At 34.3% G+C, this 17,114-nt stretch overlaps 1 protein-coding gene across 1 annotated transcript in view; it reads left to right on the top strand.

Moving 5' to 3' along the window:
• Nucleotides 1–17,114, top strand: part of HCN1 (hyperpolarization activated cyclic nucleotide gated potassium channel 1) — a 437,825-nt gene that overhangs the window by 35,263 nt on the left and 385,448 nt on the right. The window contains exon 2 of the mRNA XM_077115160.1: nt 12,470–12,893. Within this exon, the coding sequence (XP_076971275.1) occupies nt 12,470–12,893 (424 nt within the window). The remainder of the gene's footprint in view (nt 1–12,469; nt 12,894–17,114) is intronic.

The raw sequence follows: 17,114 nt of genomic DNA, 5'->3' as shown, positions 1-17,114 counted from the left end.
TCTTCAGTTTTCTTAGAATACTGGTCAAACTCAGTTCCCACTTTGCTTTCAAATACCTGTGGAATTTTTTCACATTTCCTCATAATTTTACTTTCGTCAAGTTTGATGCATTTAGCCTCATTAATCTTTCATTCACAAGTCAGACCTTCCATTTTATTAATCATCTTTACCCCTTATTCTTTTCTGGATGTCATCCAGTTTATCTGCACTTTTGTCATGAAAGTGCAGAAAGCTCAAACAGAGGAGGTGCCTAAACGAAATAAAATATTTCAGGTGCGGACACTTGTAGGCTAAGTTAATGACATAGTACCTTTGTTTCTTAAAGCCCTGAGCACTCACCCATTCATTTCTTCAATAACTTTGGAGTGTTCAGCAGGCACTGTGTTAAACAATAGGAGTAGGAAGCAGAAGTAGGTAGGCTCCCTGTCCCTGATGCTTCCAGTCTAGTTGCAGAAATGGATCTTTAAAACGATTTTCATAAGCATATAAACATGCAGGGTATTGTGTGTGCATAAAAGGAATGACAAAAAGCTTAGGGAGTATATTCATGTAGCATCTGACCAAATCTGGAGGTAATTTATCCCATCAGTCTATGCATACTTATCTGGGGCTTAAGTGCGCGCAGCGCTATTACAGACTCTCCTTAAAGATGCAACAGAAGAAGAAAACATACTTGTTGCCTTCTGACAATCAAGGGGAGACTTTTAAGGGCTTCTGCCCACCCATTAAGTCACTCTAAATTAAAAACAAAATAGTTGATATGGGCAATAATATTCGTCACAATCTTATATGAAATGTGAATGAGTATCTTAGGACATGCTGCTATTTTTATTAACAGTAATTGACAGTCATTAAAAAACCTCAACAAGGAAATAGTTTTACCTGAAATCTTCTAATGAATCCCTCTAAACGTATTTCCAGATAGCCAGTTTGCTGCCCCTTACATCCTGCCTAGAAAGTATTCTGAATGGATTCACTCTTTACCCTTGGATTAGGTTTGGTACGTTTTAAGGTCCACGCGCCACACAGATTCAGAGGAGAGAGAGGGTGACTGCGGCTGGGGAGGTTCATGCCCACCGAAGTATTGAGAATGTAAAGAAGAGCAGAGAAGAGGTACAGAGTATCTGAGGCACTTGTAGGGAGCAATTGTGCAGAAGAATTAAGAAAAGGAGACGTGAAGGATAAGTAATCAGATTAGCCTATCTAAAACTCTGTGTTTAGAGAGAGGATTAGTGAGAGAAAAGGTTAGAGAGATTGGGTGGGAATGTAAATTGACATTTACATCGATTTTAAATTGCCAACAGTTTTGGCATAATTTGATTCTCATACTCATGTTCTGTACGTTGATACTTCTGTCTAACGCTTTCCTGTTATTATAGAACATCATTTGGGTTTTGAAATGATGACTTTTCTATTAGTAGTCTCAAAACTCTTATTTCAAGAATTACTTTTTGACACACAAAGTATCAATTCTTAAGTACATACATTTTCCCCCAGTTATCTTTCTGGAGCCAAGAAAATTCTGAGATTTTATTTCTTCATAATATTTCTGTTTTTGTTATTTTCTTTTTTAGCTGTTGAAGAAACTGGACACATAGCCTAATGCTCAAATGACCTGGAAGTATAAACCATATCATTATGTCTTTTAAAATTGACTGAAATACACAACTAAAACCTCTTGCAGAATTTGGTAAATTTATAATTAGTTTTACAATTTTGACAAAGTTGCTAGGGTACATAAGAAAAGTAGGTGCAATTTCCACTTACTGATTTTATGCAGTTTATCTGTTGAGCAGCATCCTATTGTGGATATATGTCATGTTGAAGTGAAAAAGGGTTTGATAATTGCCACTGAATTATAAGGGAAGTGAAGATAGAAGAGAGGAAAACAGATGTAAGAATCAATATTCTAAGTATGATGTGCCGGATTTATTCTAAAACATAAAGAAACCTGTTTCTAGTTACAGCGATCAGAGACATCCATATATGAGTTTGTTGTGGGGATTGAAGAGAATTGTAGCTCATATTTATTTAATTCATTTTTAGGTGACTGAAAAACGTTCATTGTACTTGCAGCTCTCCCTAAAGTATGCCTTGGTATTCATGTGAATTGCCTAGATAATTAAAGAAACTTGGTCCTCGATTCTTAAATATTCTGTACCAAACGTTCGCTGCCCACACACCTTTGGCACTTGTTACAGACCTGGAAACATATGCTCCTGACAGAAACATTTTTTCCCTTGACACATCGCCCATCCTGTTCCTCAGATAATAGCAAGCTACTCACACTTAAAGACCTCAAGGCTGTTAAATTATGAAATGACATCTTTAAATAATGACTGTTTCAGGGAAAAACATAAACTAAATGGAATTGACATTCCACTCAAAATCTATGGCAACGAATAATCTTCAACTTCAGTGTTCAGTATGAATAAAATTTAAGATTTGCCATGTGTGCAGTGCTGTTTCTGCCTTGCTATAAAGATGCAACAGAAGAATTAGACCTGGTTATTGCTCTCCCTAAAAGTATTATGACTGCTGTTAAATAAGTAGGTCTCATTAAAAAAAAACATTTTGAAGAAGGCGGATAATGCTATAAAATGTATAAGTATAAATAGAGCTTAATGTCTTTTTAATTGACATTTTATTTTATTATATTCTTGGCTATCTTGATCGTCATCCTACATTTTAATTGGGAGAACAAAGATTTTAAAGTATATGGAGAGAAAACATTGGTAGAACCTTTGATTCATTTTATTATCATACAGGTGAAAGCACTAACTGAGAAATAAGCGCACCACCAGACCTTTTAATTTTTCATGGCCTTTAATTTCTTTATCTCCACTTTGTGTCTAATTTTCTTGGCATTCTTAGTGGCAATCAAAGGGACTAGCAGAGGTTCAGTGCTCAATAAATGTTGGTGTAGTGAATAAAGTATCAATTCACCAATTCTGTGAAATCTTTCCTAACTCTAATCCTTTCCCCAGGGAAGACTTGACACTTCTCCTTGGTGTGCCCTAGGAATATTATTTGCATAATTTTATCATAGAACAATAGTTTATATGGTACTATTGAATTGTTTATCTAGATCTTGTCTTCTTAAGGACTGGTTCTTGTCTCATTATCATCATATACTGAATTCAGAAAGCAGCATATATTTACTGACAAATATTTGTACAGTGAATAAATATTCAATCCTGAAACTCCTCAACAGATGCTGTCTTTGAATATCTTTAATAATAGCACTTTACTTAAACAGATAAGGATCAATTGCTTCTCTCTTTGTGAAACTCAGAGCACCTATTTTGTACTACGGTTATTTATAAACATGCCTTAAATATCTCCTAGTCTTATTTATGCATACATCTTCATTCTCCTTGATCTCTCTCTAGAGAGAGAATCTTCATTCTCTTCATAATCTTAGAGCCCTTAAGGGCAGGATTGATTTATATTTGTGCTTTTCAGTGTTCAGTAAAATACCTACTATGTATAATTTCATCAGTATATATGTGTTGGAATTATTTTAATGTAACTGGAGAGAATGCTTGTTACTAAATTTAGCTGTTACCTTCCAAGTGCTTTTTATATTGAGAGTGTGATAACTGACTATGGTCTATGCACTAGTGAGGTCTCTTTGCTAGCTAAAGCATAAATAATTCTGAAATCCCCTTGAAGTAGCCAACTTGACAGACAGCTTTACTATGTGTGCTATTATACGGACATAGGACTGGATGTGATTATCACATTGATCCTCTGGGAAATGTAAGCAAACTTTCACAGGCGTGTACAACAGCCTACTATAAAGAAAAGCAAAGAGATCAAAGACTCGCCACTGTGCTGCACCTGGAGCACCATAACCTCCTCATCTTCCGGGGTTGGTCCTTCCCTCGTGCAAACAATTCTGCAAACAGCTTCCTCAGCTGGATGACTGATGATAACATGTGGGAGTGTGGCCATGCTGCCCGCTAAGTTGTGACAATTTTTTGGATTACTTATCTAAGTACTTAATACAGTGGAAAGAATGCAAGCACAAAAGTTTGCCCTGGATTTCAAAGAAACCCATGTCTACAAGAAAATAAGAATGTTTTTTTTTTCATTCAATAGGTTTCAGTTTTCCTTTTGTTTGATTTAGATAATGCCACTTACCTCTTCGTTTTGAGTGTCAGATGGAACCATGGCTGTAAAGAGCAAATTACCCAATACATGTTATGTCTACAGCATTATCCCACTACTGCTTTGCTTCTCAATATTCAGCAAGGTAAATTATGTCCAGGAATCAAGATCATGCAACGTATTTCAAAAATCCCATTAAATGTTGATATTTTGCAGATTTAAGAACACTCTGATATGGTTGGAAATTGATTCTGTACCTTCCATTACAGCATCAGACTAGAACAGTACGCTTAGCTTAAAAATGAACAAAGAAGATGAGAATTATTGAGATGCACTGAGAAACAAAACATAGGAACTATCTTAACGGCAAGACAACCTTATGTCAATTTTCTTTTAATTCTTATTTGGAAACAGTTTTTAAAAAAGGGGTCCTCTATCTACTTGAATTTTACAGTAGTGTCAAAGATGCCACAGCGCATTTTTTTTGAGGGTGACATGATCACTGACAATGTTTTTGCTTTCCTTTAAGGCAGCAAGTGCTGAGAAACACAAGTTCAGATAAAATTTTAATAATCACCCAATTGGACAATCAAATATTGTGAAGAAGCCAAGAAGAAGTTTTGGATTGGACTTTTTAAGGACCTTAAATTTAACAATGGGGAGCTATTTTATACATTATTTTTACCCACGATTTAAAATGTAAGGATTTGTCTTTTGTATGGAAAATCTACACTTCATCAAAAAGGCAAAATGGACATACATGCGCCTTTGGAAGTTCTGCTCCATTTTTTATCCTTTGATTAATGCTGTAGACTTATAGCAATATATTTCATGCACGACAGTTAAGGGTAAACAGATGTTTGGACTCAGCAGAATGAAAGTTGTGGGCTTCCATTTGAAGTAAATACGAATGACGCAATGAAAGTACCCTTGAATGACATCTTTCTTTCTGTTGCCTAAAACAAAACAAAACAAAAAAATGAGAATGGTTTAAAAATATACATCAGAATTCTACCACTCAAGGAAATGCATAATAAGGCCTGTACCTAATTATTTTCCAGCAGAGCAGAATTGATTTCCAGTCCAAAAGGACAAATGATCACATGTAGCTTAAATAAACTCATAATGACATAATGAATCCTCATTGATACAGATGTGATTAATTTGGAATTTGATCTTTGGGAAATTTGAAAATAAGGAATATCAGTATCCACGTTGGCTAGGTGCCCTCGAATGTTGGAAATAGCCTAGAAAAAGTTAAGATAAGAGTTTGGGATAGGGAGGTGATAAACTCAACTGGGCTGGGGATGAGATGAAAAGAGGTACCTGATGGAACTGGCATTTAAGTCGACTCTTAAAAGCGATACCAGGATATGGAGAGGTTGAATTTGGGTTTTAATAAAAGGAAATCCTGACATTTGTTAGGAATGGCAAAGGCAAGCCATCTGGAAAACAAAGTCTCTTCTAATTTAGCTGGGGTCTGTTATATAAAAAAGTATAAGCTTCAATATACTTTTGAATATATATATATAATAGAATTAGGGCACACTTCTGAGGATTTGAATGGTTGCATTTCATTTTTCAAACAATAAGAAAGTCTGGTAGATATAAATAGGATATAATTTACTGGGGCAGATGGAAACAAGAAAATTAGTAAGCAGAATAATGATTTAATAACCTCATCCAGGATGATAGCAATGGAACAAAATGAAAGCTGAATATGAAAAATATTGTATTAGAAATAATGTAAGACTGGACAACTGATCAAATTCCAGAACTGGGCAGAGAGAGGAGTTAAGGATAAGTTTGCAGTTTTATGTTTAATGGGTAACCGAATGAGAGAGAAAAAACACTGTACTATACGAGATAGAAATAAAAATATCAGGAGAATTACTTTTGGGTCATAGTGCTAATAGATTTGGATTTAAACCTGCTCATCTGGCTGTTACACTGGGACATTTGGAGTCCATTAACTATGAGGATGTAGTTAGAGATACATAACTTGGACTCAGAGGTTGAGGTCAGTGATAGATTTGAAAATCATTTATAGCAACATGTTAGTTAAACCTGTTGCTAGTTAGTCTCCTTTGACAAAATCAAAGGAGAGAGTGAATAGAGAAATTTTGGATGGGATACGATCATGTAGAATGCCAACATTGATGGGGGGAGAAAGAGGACAGGTAAGAGTCGAGGAAAATTATTTTCTATTGATATAGAAATTTGAATGGGAAACTATGATAATGCAGAATCATAGAAATCAAAGATTTGAGTGAATTTCAAATAGGAAGGTTGATCAAAGTTGTAAAATGCCACAAGCAAGTGTTATGGACCAACATAAGGTTATTAACATTGGAAGTATGGATCTTAATATACGATGACAAAGAACAGCTGCACAGGAAGGAAGGGGAAAGTAGACAAAAATGTCTAATAAAATACAAATGTCTGACATCAGATTATTAAACTAGAGCAGATATCATAAAAGGATGAGGCAGGGGAACCTCAAGGATAATGGAAAATTCTTGTTAGGGAATGAGGGATCATCTTTATTTACATGGAGAAATGCAAGTGAAGAGAGAGAAAGAAGAATTTTCGCAGGTCAATATCATGGTCTAATCCTTATCGTGCCACTCTAATTCTCTAAAATGTCTATAGGGAGAAAATAGATTGATGTGAAAATCCAGTTCAGAGAATTAACTTTGAAACCCTCTTGAACACAGGGCCAGAAATCAAGTCAATGAAATGTTCTTTATCCTAACTTGAGGTTCTAATTCTGTAAAGAACTGGTTGTGTTAATTTGGAGAAATAAACCTTTGCTTTTGAATTAAAAAATAAAATACATTGTCTATGTAAACTCATTATTTTATTAGGAATTATAGCCATCATAATTATCTATTGAGAAAGTAATTTTTTACATAAAAATACAATGTATATGTAGATTCATTATTTTGTTAGGAATTATCATCATAATTATCATTATTAATGGTAATAGAATACAAATTATAATTGAAATACTTTTATTTATTTATTTCATTTTTCAGTATGAGGTGAAAATGATTTCCAAGATTATTACTCTATTATTGCCAAAACTCTTAGCTTCCCAATGAGTGTCTTTCTATTTTGCTGGTATTTCAGAGAAGGGGATATTTTATAACTCCACACTCTGCAGGCATTATTGCATGCCATCTTCCTGCAGCGCAAATCTGAAGGTGGTGGAAAATTGAAGTTCATGACAGTTAAATACCATGCCTCAGATCATACAAATAGTGGAGGTAGGATTTCAACTTTAGTCTGCCTTTACATCCCATTCATGCTGTTTTAAAAAATATTATCTTTCTGGGAAAAAATGAAAGAAAGTGAATTAGCTTTGCAGTTTGCTATATCAAGTGTCATGTCCAAACTTTGGTGTTTGCAGGCTGCCTATCCTAAGAAAAAATTCCTAACTTCTTCGTTTCCTATTTTATTTATTTTGATGTATACTGCTTTATTAAAAACCCTCAATGACTAAGAATCCAGATTCACGTAAAAGACAAATTAAATTCCTGTACACCAATGTTCATAGCAACCTTATTTACAATAGCCAAAAAGTGAATGAATAGACAAAATATGGTATGTACATATTTATGCACTATAATTCAGCCATAAAAATGAATAAAGTTCTGAAACATGCTACAAAATGGGTCAGCCATGAAAACATCATGTTTAGTCAAATAGCCAGACACCAAAAGGTGAACATTGTATGATGTCACTTACATGAAATATCTAGAATAGGCAAATTCATAGAGACATAAAGTAGATCAGAGGTTACTGAGGACTGGGGGAAAGGGGAATTGGGAGTTATTGTATACTGGATGCAATGTTTCATTTTTAGGAATGAAAAGTTTTGATACTTGGATGATGGTGATGGTAGCACAATGTTGTAAATGTAACTAATGCCACTGAAAGGTACACTTAAAAAATGGTATAAAATGTAAATTTTATCTTTTATATATACGGTACCACAATAAAAAATATAAATGATAAGATGTTACTATTTACTGTATTATCTTTATCTTATTAAACAGATTATTTTACGTATGCCCACTAAAGGCTATGTTTCCATTAAAAATTCAGCAAATAAATATTTTTGGTGTTTCTCTACTAGATGTTTTCCACATTATTGCAGAGGGTAAACAATGATCAAGAAATAGTTTCAACTTCAAATGATTTACAGTCCAATAATGATGGAGGGAACAAATTTGACAACTAATTATAGTAACAAAACTAAAAATGCAATAGATATCATACATAAAACGTATTTCTCAGGGGACTAAAAAACTAAGAAGTTCATTACTAAAATGACACTTGGAGGATAGCCTGTTGGGAGATAGTAGGATAGGTAGAGTGAAGGTACTGGTTTTTCCTGTTTGGGTATCGCGTGATTTCAGACTCAGCTATACAGTTAGAGGAAATAGTCCACATAAGACTTTACATACTTCTGATACCTATCACAAATTTGTGGTGTCCCAAAACCTCTCTCAGATTCAATAATTTGCTTTAATGAATCACAGAACTGTTGATTCATTAAATTCTATGATTCATTAAATCATAGAATCAACTGAGATTCTGTTATACTCATGATTATGGTTTATTACATGGAAAGGATACATTAAGATCAGTCAAAAAGAATTGCATAGGGCACAGTCCAAGAAAAGTACTAAATGTGGAGCTTCCATTGTCCTCTCCCTGTGGAGTCTAGAAGAATGTTCCTTTCCCAGGGTCAATGTGTTGACAATACGTGAAGTACTTTCACCTAGGGGAAGCTCATCTGAGCTTCCCTGTCCAGAGTTTATATTGGGGTTCTTTCACATAAGCATGATTAACTCCCCTGTAGCTGGTCTCATTCTCCAGCCTTCTGGAGGTTGAATGATGCTGAGTAGTGACCCAAGGCCTCAGACCCTTGGTGTGGCTCAGAGCTCCCACCGTAAATCATACCGTTACTCTTTGGCTGGCCCAAGGCCCATGTGGTACAAAGACTCTCCTATCAGGCATAACATTTCAAGGTCTTTAAGATTTTCTTCCTGAAGATAAGGACCAAAGACGGACCTCATTTTGGGTAATGCTGCATTCTTTACTACATAGGTACCTATGTGTGCAGGGTGGTAAAACAAGAGCAAGTTTCCTCCGGATTGAGTTACGGGGTGTTTGCAAGAGAGTGGTAGAAGAAAAGACTCAGAAGGGAGGATGAGGCCCTATCACAGAACATCTTCAAAGTTGTTTTTACTTAATGGAAAGAGTCATTGATGATTTTAGACCCGGGAAGTTACATGCTAAACAGATTGCTCTGGGAGTACTGGGTAAGCTTGATCAGAAGACTATACAGGAGACTCCTGTGGAATTCTAAGCAGGAGGTGCTTCTGCCAGAGCCATAGAGATAACAATGGGAAAGGGAAAAAGTGATGGATAGGAGAGACAATTATGTAGTAAAATATGTAAGACAAGACAATTATGTAGTAAAATACACAGGGCATGGAATTGTAGAGTTAAGAAAAAAGGGAGAGCCAGGGTATGTATCAGAGAGAACATTTTATAATGAATAGCTAAGAAGAGAAACTTGGGAAGTTGGGACAGAGATTCTCATGAGGTCGGTTTTTAGGAACACACTCCTTTCTTAAAAATACAGAAGGTAATGCATTCTCCTAGAGTGGGTAATAACTATTTTTCCTTTGGTTAACTGAGGAATGAATCCATGTTAACCAAAAAAGTGTCATGTTATCCAAAGCCTATAACAAAGAGCTGTGTTAATGCCTGTAAAATAGAGTCAAGGATATTTTAAAAGGAAATTATAAGGTTTAATGGAGCTTCAAATAGATATTGAGATATCTAATGACTTTAGACCGTAGTAAATGCTGCTAATAAAAAGATACAGTGTGATAAACATTATTGCTGTAATAAAAAATGGATGATGCTTCATTCTTTTTTATCTCCATTGACCAAGAGGATTAGAATATAATTTTTCCTTCAAAGAATAGCTTTTATCTTAATGATGTCAATACAAGGGTGTCTGTGGAAGTAAGGATTTTTCAAAGAGCTCCTTGAAAATATCCACAAAATTGGATATCGTTTGGTAAGTAAAAAAAAAATAAATGGATACTGAGTGGGTCACTAGCATTGTGTGCCAATTATTTTATGTCAAGTCCTGTTCTAACTATTTGCACATATTATTTAATTTAATCCATAAAATCCTATATATTTGGTACTATGATAATCCTCATTTTAAAGATGATAAAATTTAGGATTAGATGATTTAAGGAACTTGTCTTCAAATGAAACAACTAGTAAGAATTTCTGAATGAAGACAGCTGCCATGGGAATGATATCAGCCAGATGGATGAGTACAACAAATATTTAGGTGTTAAACCAGACAGCCTTGGTGACTGATTGAATATTTCCAGGATTTCCCCAAAGCCTCTGGCTTGCAAATTACATATAGAATTGTTCCATTCTTGAGTCAGGGAATATATGAAGATTATACATGGGAGAGGAAGATTAAGTGTTTGCGTTTCAGCAGGTTGTATGATGTGAATATCAGATATGTAGGGGGAGAGATTTAGTAGGTTGCTGAATGTGAGGACCTAGAATCTTAGAAAACAGGAATGGATGGGAGATAACTATTTTGGAGTCATCAGTTAAACATTAATTTTTTAAGACATGAGCAAATGTATAATATTGTCCAAAGAGCAAGTGTGGAGGAGAAGATAAGATGGCTATGTGTGACAGTCTGGGAAATAGCAGCCTCTAATATGAGAGCAGAGAGAGGAGCCTGTAGAAATAACTTTTAAGGGTGTCCAGGAGAGAGAAAATCCTCAGGACCCACACGATTTCATTTTAGAGTTCAATGATGTCATGTCTGGGTGAAATAGCTATTACAGTATTGCATCTCCACTGCATCTCGGCTCTGTCCTTGTGTATTATTAAATGGTGCGTTCTTCATTTCCTTTCAGAGTGGAGAAAAAGAAAAAAATATTTCTTTTAAGTTGGCAATGCATAATGTATGATTGACATGGGTATTTGTATTTTGTCCATGCATATAGCTACATTTTGACAGAAAAATGCCAAATGTTTATCTTTTAGCTTATCCTGGGAGATGGAGAGGACGGGAGGAAGGATTTGTTATAGTTATTTATTATACTACTACTTTTATCCCATGAGTCATTCATAATTAGGGATAGTATAACTTTGAAAGTTTTAGGCACGTGTATACCTTGCCAAAATGTAGCACAGATAGTGTAAGTAGGAGAATTAATATAAGACAAAGCAAAACAAAACTTGGTTAACAGAAATGTCTGTCAAGGTTGACATCATTTATGTAACAAAACTTCCAAACTAGAATGCCTACGATGAAGCAACTCATATTTTTGGAGACTATTCATAATTATACAGTTGTATTATTTGATTCTTTTTCATTTTATAAGTATAAGTAATAGTTTATTTCTCAATCTGTTAAATACAATGTCAACAGATTTGAAAAAGCCCTAAGAACATAATATTATAGTTATCGCTGGTGAATTTAGTTAAGATGTATAAACTTGGAATAAAGTTATTGTTTTCTCTCAATTTTAATGTAGGTTGAGAAAAGAGTGTTTCAAAGGTACTTAGTAACTATAGACATACTGAAAATTAATATGAAATTTTAGAGGAAGAATTGCTTAGAAGTGTAGTGGCAACATAGTTACAATAGGTGTTTAACAAATCAGTGATGGAAGGGCAAAAGGTAGACTAATTTCAAATCTAGGCTAGAGTCTGATCAACTCTTTTCAACCTTATACCGAAATCAGTTTTCTTGTTTAAACCTAAAAAAAAAAAAACATTTATTTCTAGAAACCATGGTTGACCTAACGTGTGTTCCTAGAGATGAATTTTCAGTACAAAAATTATCAGAGTACCATATTTATTACTGATCATTCTAATCTAAAATTGGTGATTTGACACATAGAACATTTGAAAGCAGTATCTAAGACTCTTAGATACTCACAAGGGCAGTTTTTGTTGGTTTGTTTTGGTAGCTCTTCTGGTCTTGTGCTTCTCCCTTGTTTCCATCTGCAGTTTCTGTGTTAATTATAGGGAAGACTGCTTTTAGCTTCTTTACTAGAGAAATGGGGGCCTGGGTATTATTGAATTTTATTCGTACAATAATGTTTTATAATAAAAAATGTTCATCAGTCTATAAGCATAATGCCTTTGTTTGGGAATATGTTAGTTTTACTTAGAGTTTACTCAAATATTTAATCATAGGTCAGTAATAATTTTATAATAGTGGGGGAAATATTGGGCCAATTATTGCCTAAGTTTTAAAATCTGATTTTTTAATTTGTTTTAGGTTTTACTGGGATTTAATAATGCTCATAATGATGGTTGGAAATCTGGTTATCATACCAGTTGGAATCACGTTCTTTACAGAGCAAACTACAACACCTTGGATTATTTTCAATGTGGCATCTGATACAGTTTTCCTGTTGGACCTGATCATGAATTTTAGGACTGGGACTGTCAATGAAGACAGTTCTGAAATCATCCTGGACCCTAAAGTGATCAAGATGAATTATTTAAAAAGCTGGTTCGTGGTTGATTTCATCTCATCAATCCCAGTGGATTATATCTTTCTCATTGTGGAAAAAGGAATGGATTCAGAAGTTTACAAGACAGCCAGGGCACTTCGCATTGTGAGGTTTACAAAAATTCTGAGTCTCTTGCGATTATTACGACTTTCAAGGTTAATTAGATACATACATCAATGGGAAGAGGTAAGACACATCTTTTACCTTTTATAAAGCTAGCTTATCATAAGATTTTAAAATATAGCTCTTTCAGAATGATCAGTGTGCTATGTACAATACAGTACATTTTATGAAATTCGAGTAGACAGCTTTCTGTCATTAGTCTTTTTGGTACACAAGCATATATTTGAATCTTCAAATGATTGTCAAATCCTGCATTTGAGTAACTTGAAGAAATTAATGGTTGTATAACTATTTTTATGCCAATTTTCAACATACACATTAACCAACGATTTTTTTTATCCTGATAAATATACGCTCCTCAACTTTGGGAATCATTTTTCTCTAATAAGAATATATCAAGCATCAAGTGTGATAAAGGTGTTTTAGTATCTGTTTGCTAATCCAGTTTGTATCATTAACTCTATGTTATAGTATGCTATATATTTCCTCTACTAAAGAAATTTCAGGGAATTCAGTTTGATTAATACAGATTGTTTCTTTTAGAGTTCAAATTTATATGTAAAATATTTTGTGTTAGCATAATATTTTGTGCATTGGTATACCTTATCTACAGTTACTTACTGCAGGATACCTACTACTTCATTTCATAATTTTCTCCCTACTACTTCATTTCATAATACTGAAAGACAGGATACCCAGGAAGGAAATTATTGCATAGAAAATGCAAATACTGCAATCAATGAATAGTGTAAATCTGGCTAACCGGGGGTGTATTACTGAATAAGTCATCTGTTAATTCGTATACAGTGTGTGCCACCTGGAAGGGCTCAACCATTTGGAGTTTCCAAAGATCTGAGTGCAATGTACCATCATTAAGCAAAGGAATTTGTGCCCCTAATTCCACATTCTTATTAGCTTTTGTGACCATCTTTTCTCTCTACCTTTTAATATTAATTATAACCTGAATTTCACTGCATAAAAATGAAGGTCAAGAAGCCCTCCAGAGTGTCTTGTACCTGTGATGGTGAAAGCAAAACACTGTGGGATAACTATTGCTTTACTGCCTAGAGAAATACTCCCATCTTTTTAGTATTTTTAGGGTGAATCATGGTTTTTTATTTAGGTTTAAACAAGTCACAAACTGGAATTTCTTTGAACATGAGCTCTTTGCTTTCTGTGAGGCTGTTGCAGTGTTTCGTGTGTGCCCGTCAGTGACATTTTGGTTCACAGAATTTCAGGAAATGACATGCAATAATAAAACACTGCATAATACAAACTGCCGAAAAGGCATAAAAATGGATCACTCTAAAAATATGGATATGGAATATGTTTAAAGTCAAATGCAGTACATTTGAAAAATTGGGATCATATTGCAATTTGTCTCTATTTAGCACTTGCCATCTAAAGTATTCAGGTTTCAAAACTTTGCTAAATCCATTTGAGATTAAAATCAAACCACTAAAGAATATTGAACATAGAAGCTAATGTTTGTTGAGAGCTTACTTATTATACGTCAAGCAATCTATTTCTTCCCATGGATTATCTCACTGATTAGTCATAATAGCTCAGTGATATAGATACAGTAATTATCATCAATTTACAGAAAAGGACAGTGAAATAAAGAATAAGGTAACTTTCCAGATTCACAGAGAAGTTAAGTGATGGTGATATGAGTCTAACCATGCATTCTGACTCCAAAGCCAGTGCTCTGAACCATAAAGCTATACAGCTTTTCACTGTAACATATACTTTTCAAATTAGAAATATATTAGTATTCAACCATTTTATAGATTAAAGGTGAAATTCTCTAAACATTTGCTTAACTAAGACTTCGGTTCATGCAACATAACAGAGTTAAATGTTTACCTTTTAAAACATGGCCACAAAAATCTTTTAATAAATACCTTAGGAAAAGAAAAGTCATAGATTCAAATACCCAGTCAATTAAAAATGCGGTAGACAATGTGATTATTTTCAATGTCTTGTAGCTTTAACCCAGTTACCCTAGAGAATGGCAGCAGGACTAACAGATGGCATCCTATTAGATAAAATGTCAGTCCATGTGGTTGCAGAAGATGGCTCTCCTTAACACTGATGTCCTTGGTTCCAAGCAGTGGTCAGAGGTATCTAGCTCTGTGTAACATAATGATGTTCCACAGATGCCATGATATAATTGAGGGGCATCGGCTTACTACCATCATTACTGGAAAATGCAATTTAATATGCCCTTTTAGATATTTGATAACCAAACATATTTGGTTCAGGGTTGTGAGTTGGCTACATCTTTCATAGAGATAAATGATCTTGATAAGAATAAATCATAAACTCATGTAGGTGAAGAATATTTTCTTAATTATATGACACCGTCATATATATCATCTATTCATTTATCATGGACATTTAATCCTCATTAGTAATACTGTGAAACGGGGAAGAATTAGAATGATAATTATTCCAGAATTAAATAACAATTCGTTATTTTGAAGCCACTAACACAATCAAACTATAAAAAAACCTTGAAAGATTCAAATGGGCAAATCTCTACCTGATTTTTATAAATGCCACCAGGACATATTTACAAGTAGAAAAACTACAAATAAATCAGAAGCAGTAACTCTATGAGCATTTGGAATAAGGCTGCAGAGGAAGATGTGAGTTCACCCACATGTCTTCGAGATCTGGGTGTTTTAGTACCAAGCTGGCTAATGCTAAATTCAGCAAATTTGGGGAAGTAATGTGTGAAGTCTGGAAGCTGCCACTGTTCTAAATGAATCATTCCCAAGGCAAGTGGCTGCCTGCCTTCTTTCTGTAGAAAACTGCTTCCATCTACAATGATGCATTTTGTTTTCTCGGTCTGAATCGGTTAAACTGAAAAACAAGAAGCCAGGAAGCCAGAAAAATTAAAGAAATATTATGCATGAAATAAAGAAGCTTCAGATGTAGCCCTTATGTTTGTATCAGCTGGAATTGAATGCAGTGGCTAATACAGGAGGAAACAGCTGATTTGGGCAACTAATTTATGAAACGTGATGAGTGTGTCAGAAGGGAACTTGTGCTCACGAGGCAACTAAAAGATCAATGGCTTCAGATTGCCAAAAAATAGAGCTGTCTGATGCTATATCCAAACTTTACATATATTTCCAGGTGAGGTTAAAATATGAGCCAATTATTTAATTAATCAGTTCATAAAATTTCTTTTTCTTTATCTCCATATAACCGAGGTGAATCTTTTCCTTTCTGGTCTTTTGGCTTGAAAATGTCATCCCCTTCATTCAGCATTGTTGTGGTAGTGGTGTCGTTTCAATTAAAGACAGTCATTGGTACCAGCTTGCTATTTTGTAACCTATCCTATCGCAAGAGGAACCAGTTTTGCACGATGCTCCTAAAAGAGACATACAATAAATGATCCCTGGAAATTAAATGGAATATTATCAACAGTTTGTGACACCACAAGCCACTGAAAAAATGAAGAATAGAATAAGAGCTTATAAGAGAGATCATGCAATTTGTAAAGGTTCTAGAAAACTTCTCGGGAACTGTACTGGTATAGCTGCTAATATGGTCATTTTATCAAAGGAAGATGACCATTGATGAAAATTTTAAAGATTTAGGAAACAAGAAAATTGAAAAGAGAAATAGTGTTCTGTAATGGTTATCATATGAATGTAGGAATCAATGTCATGGATAAAGTGTAAGTATTTCCTGGCCAATTAAAAAATGTGAGAAATGAGTGATCATATAATACTTATAGATTTAGAACACATAACCGTAATATTTTGTTTTATTCCTCATTTGTTATCCCCTCACCCTTTCATGTGTAGATTTTGTACATATCAGAATGAACTAAATATATTATGAAGAAGGAAACAGGACTTGTGGTTCTGATCCTCTCATATGTTTATATCTATTTCAGATGAATAATATGACTAACGTTCCAGTGCACATTTAGCAGTCAGTATTAGATTTTTGTTTGGTTTAGGGATAGATTTATGCACAAATTGTGTTTAATGACAGAGCACTGATAAGGAAATTTATTTTACAGAGAGTTATGCAGTCTTCACTTTTTGTCTTTGGTTAATTTTAGTATCCTAATCAGTTTATATTAGAAACTAACTCTTGCTATAAACTGCCTGTCTATAATTACAATTACATATTTCACTACTTTCACTTTTTTAGGGACCAAGTAGAATTCGAAGACTTGCCATAAACAAACACCATTATTTTCTTAAACCTACCCTGTACTAAAACTTAGTGAGACTCCCTTTTGCCTATCACATCAAATCT

The sequence above is a fragment of the Tamandua tetradactyla genome, chromosome 9 (assembly GCF_023851605.1).
Source record: "Tamandua tetradactyla isolate mTamTet1 chromosome 9, mTamTet1.pri, whole genome shotgun sequence".
In the NCBI taxonomy this organism is placed as follows: Eukaryota; Metazoa; Chordata; class Mammalia; order Pilosa; family Myrmecophagidae; genus Tamandua; species Tamandua tetradactyla.
The sequence above is the reverse complement of the archived record's forward strand: the minus strand, read 5'-3'. Positions and strand labels throughout refer to the sequence as shown.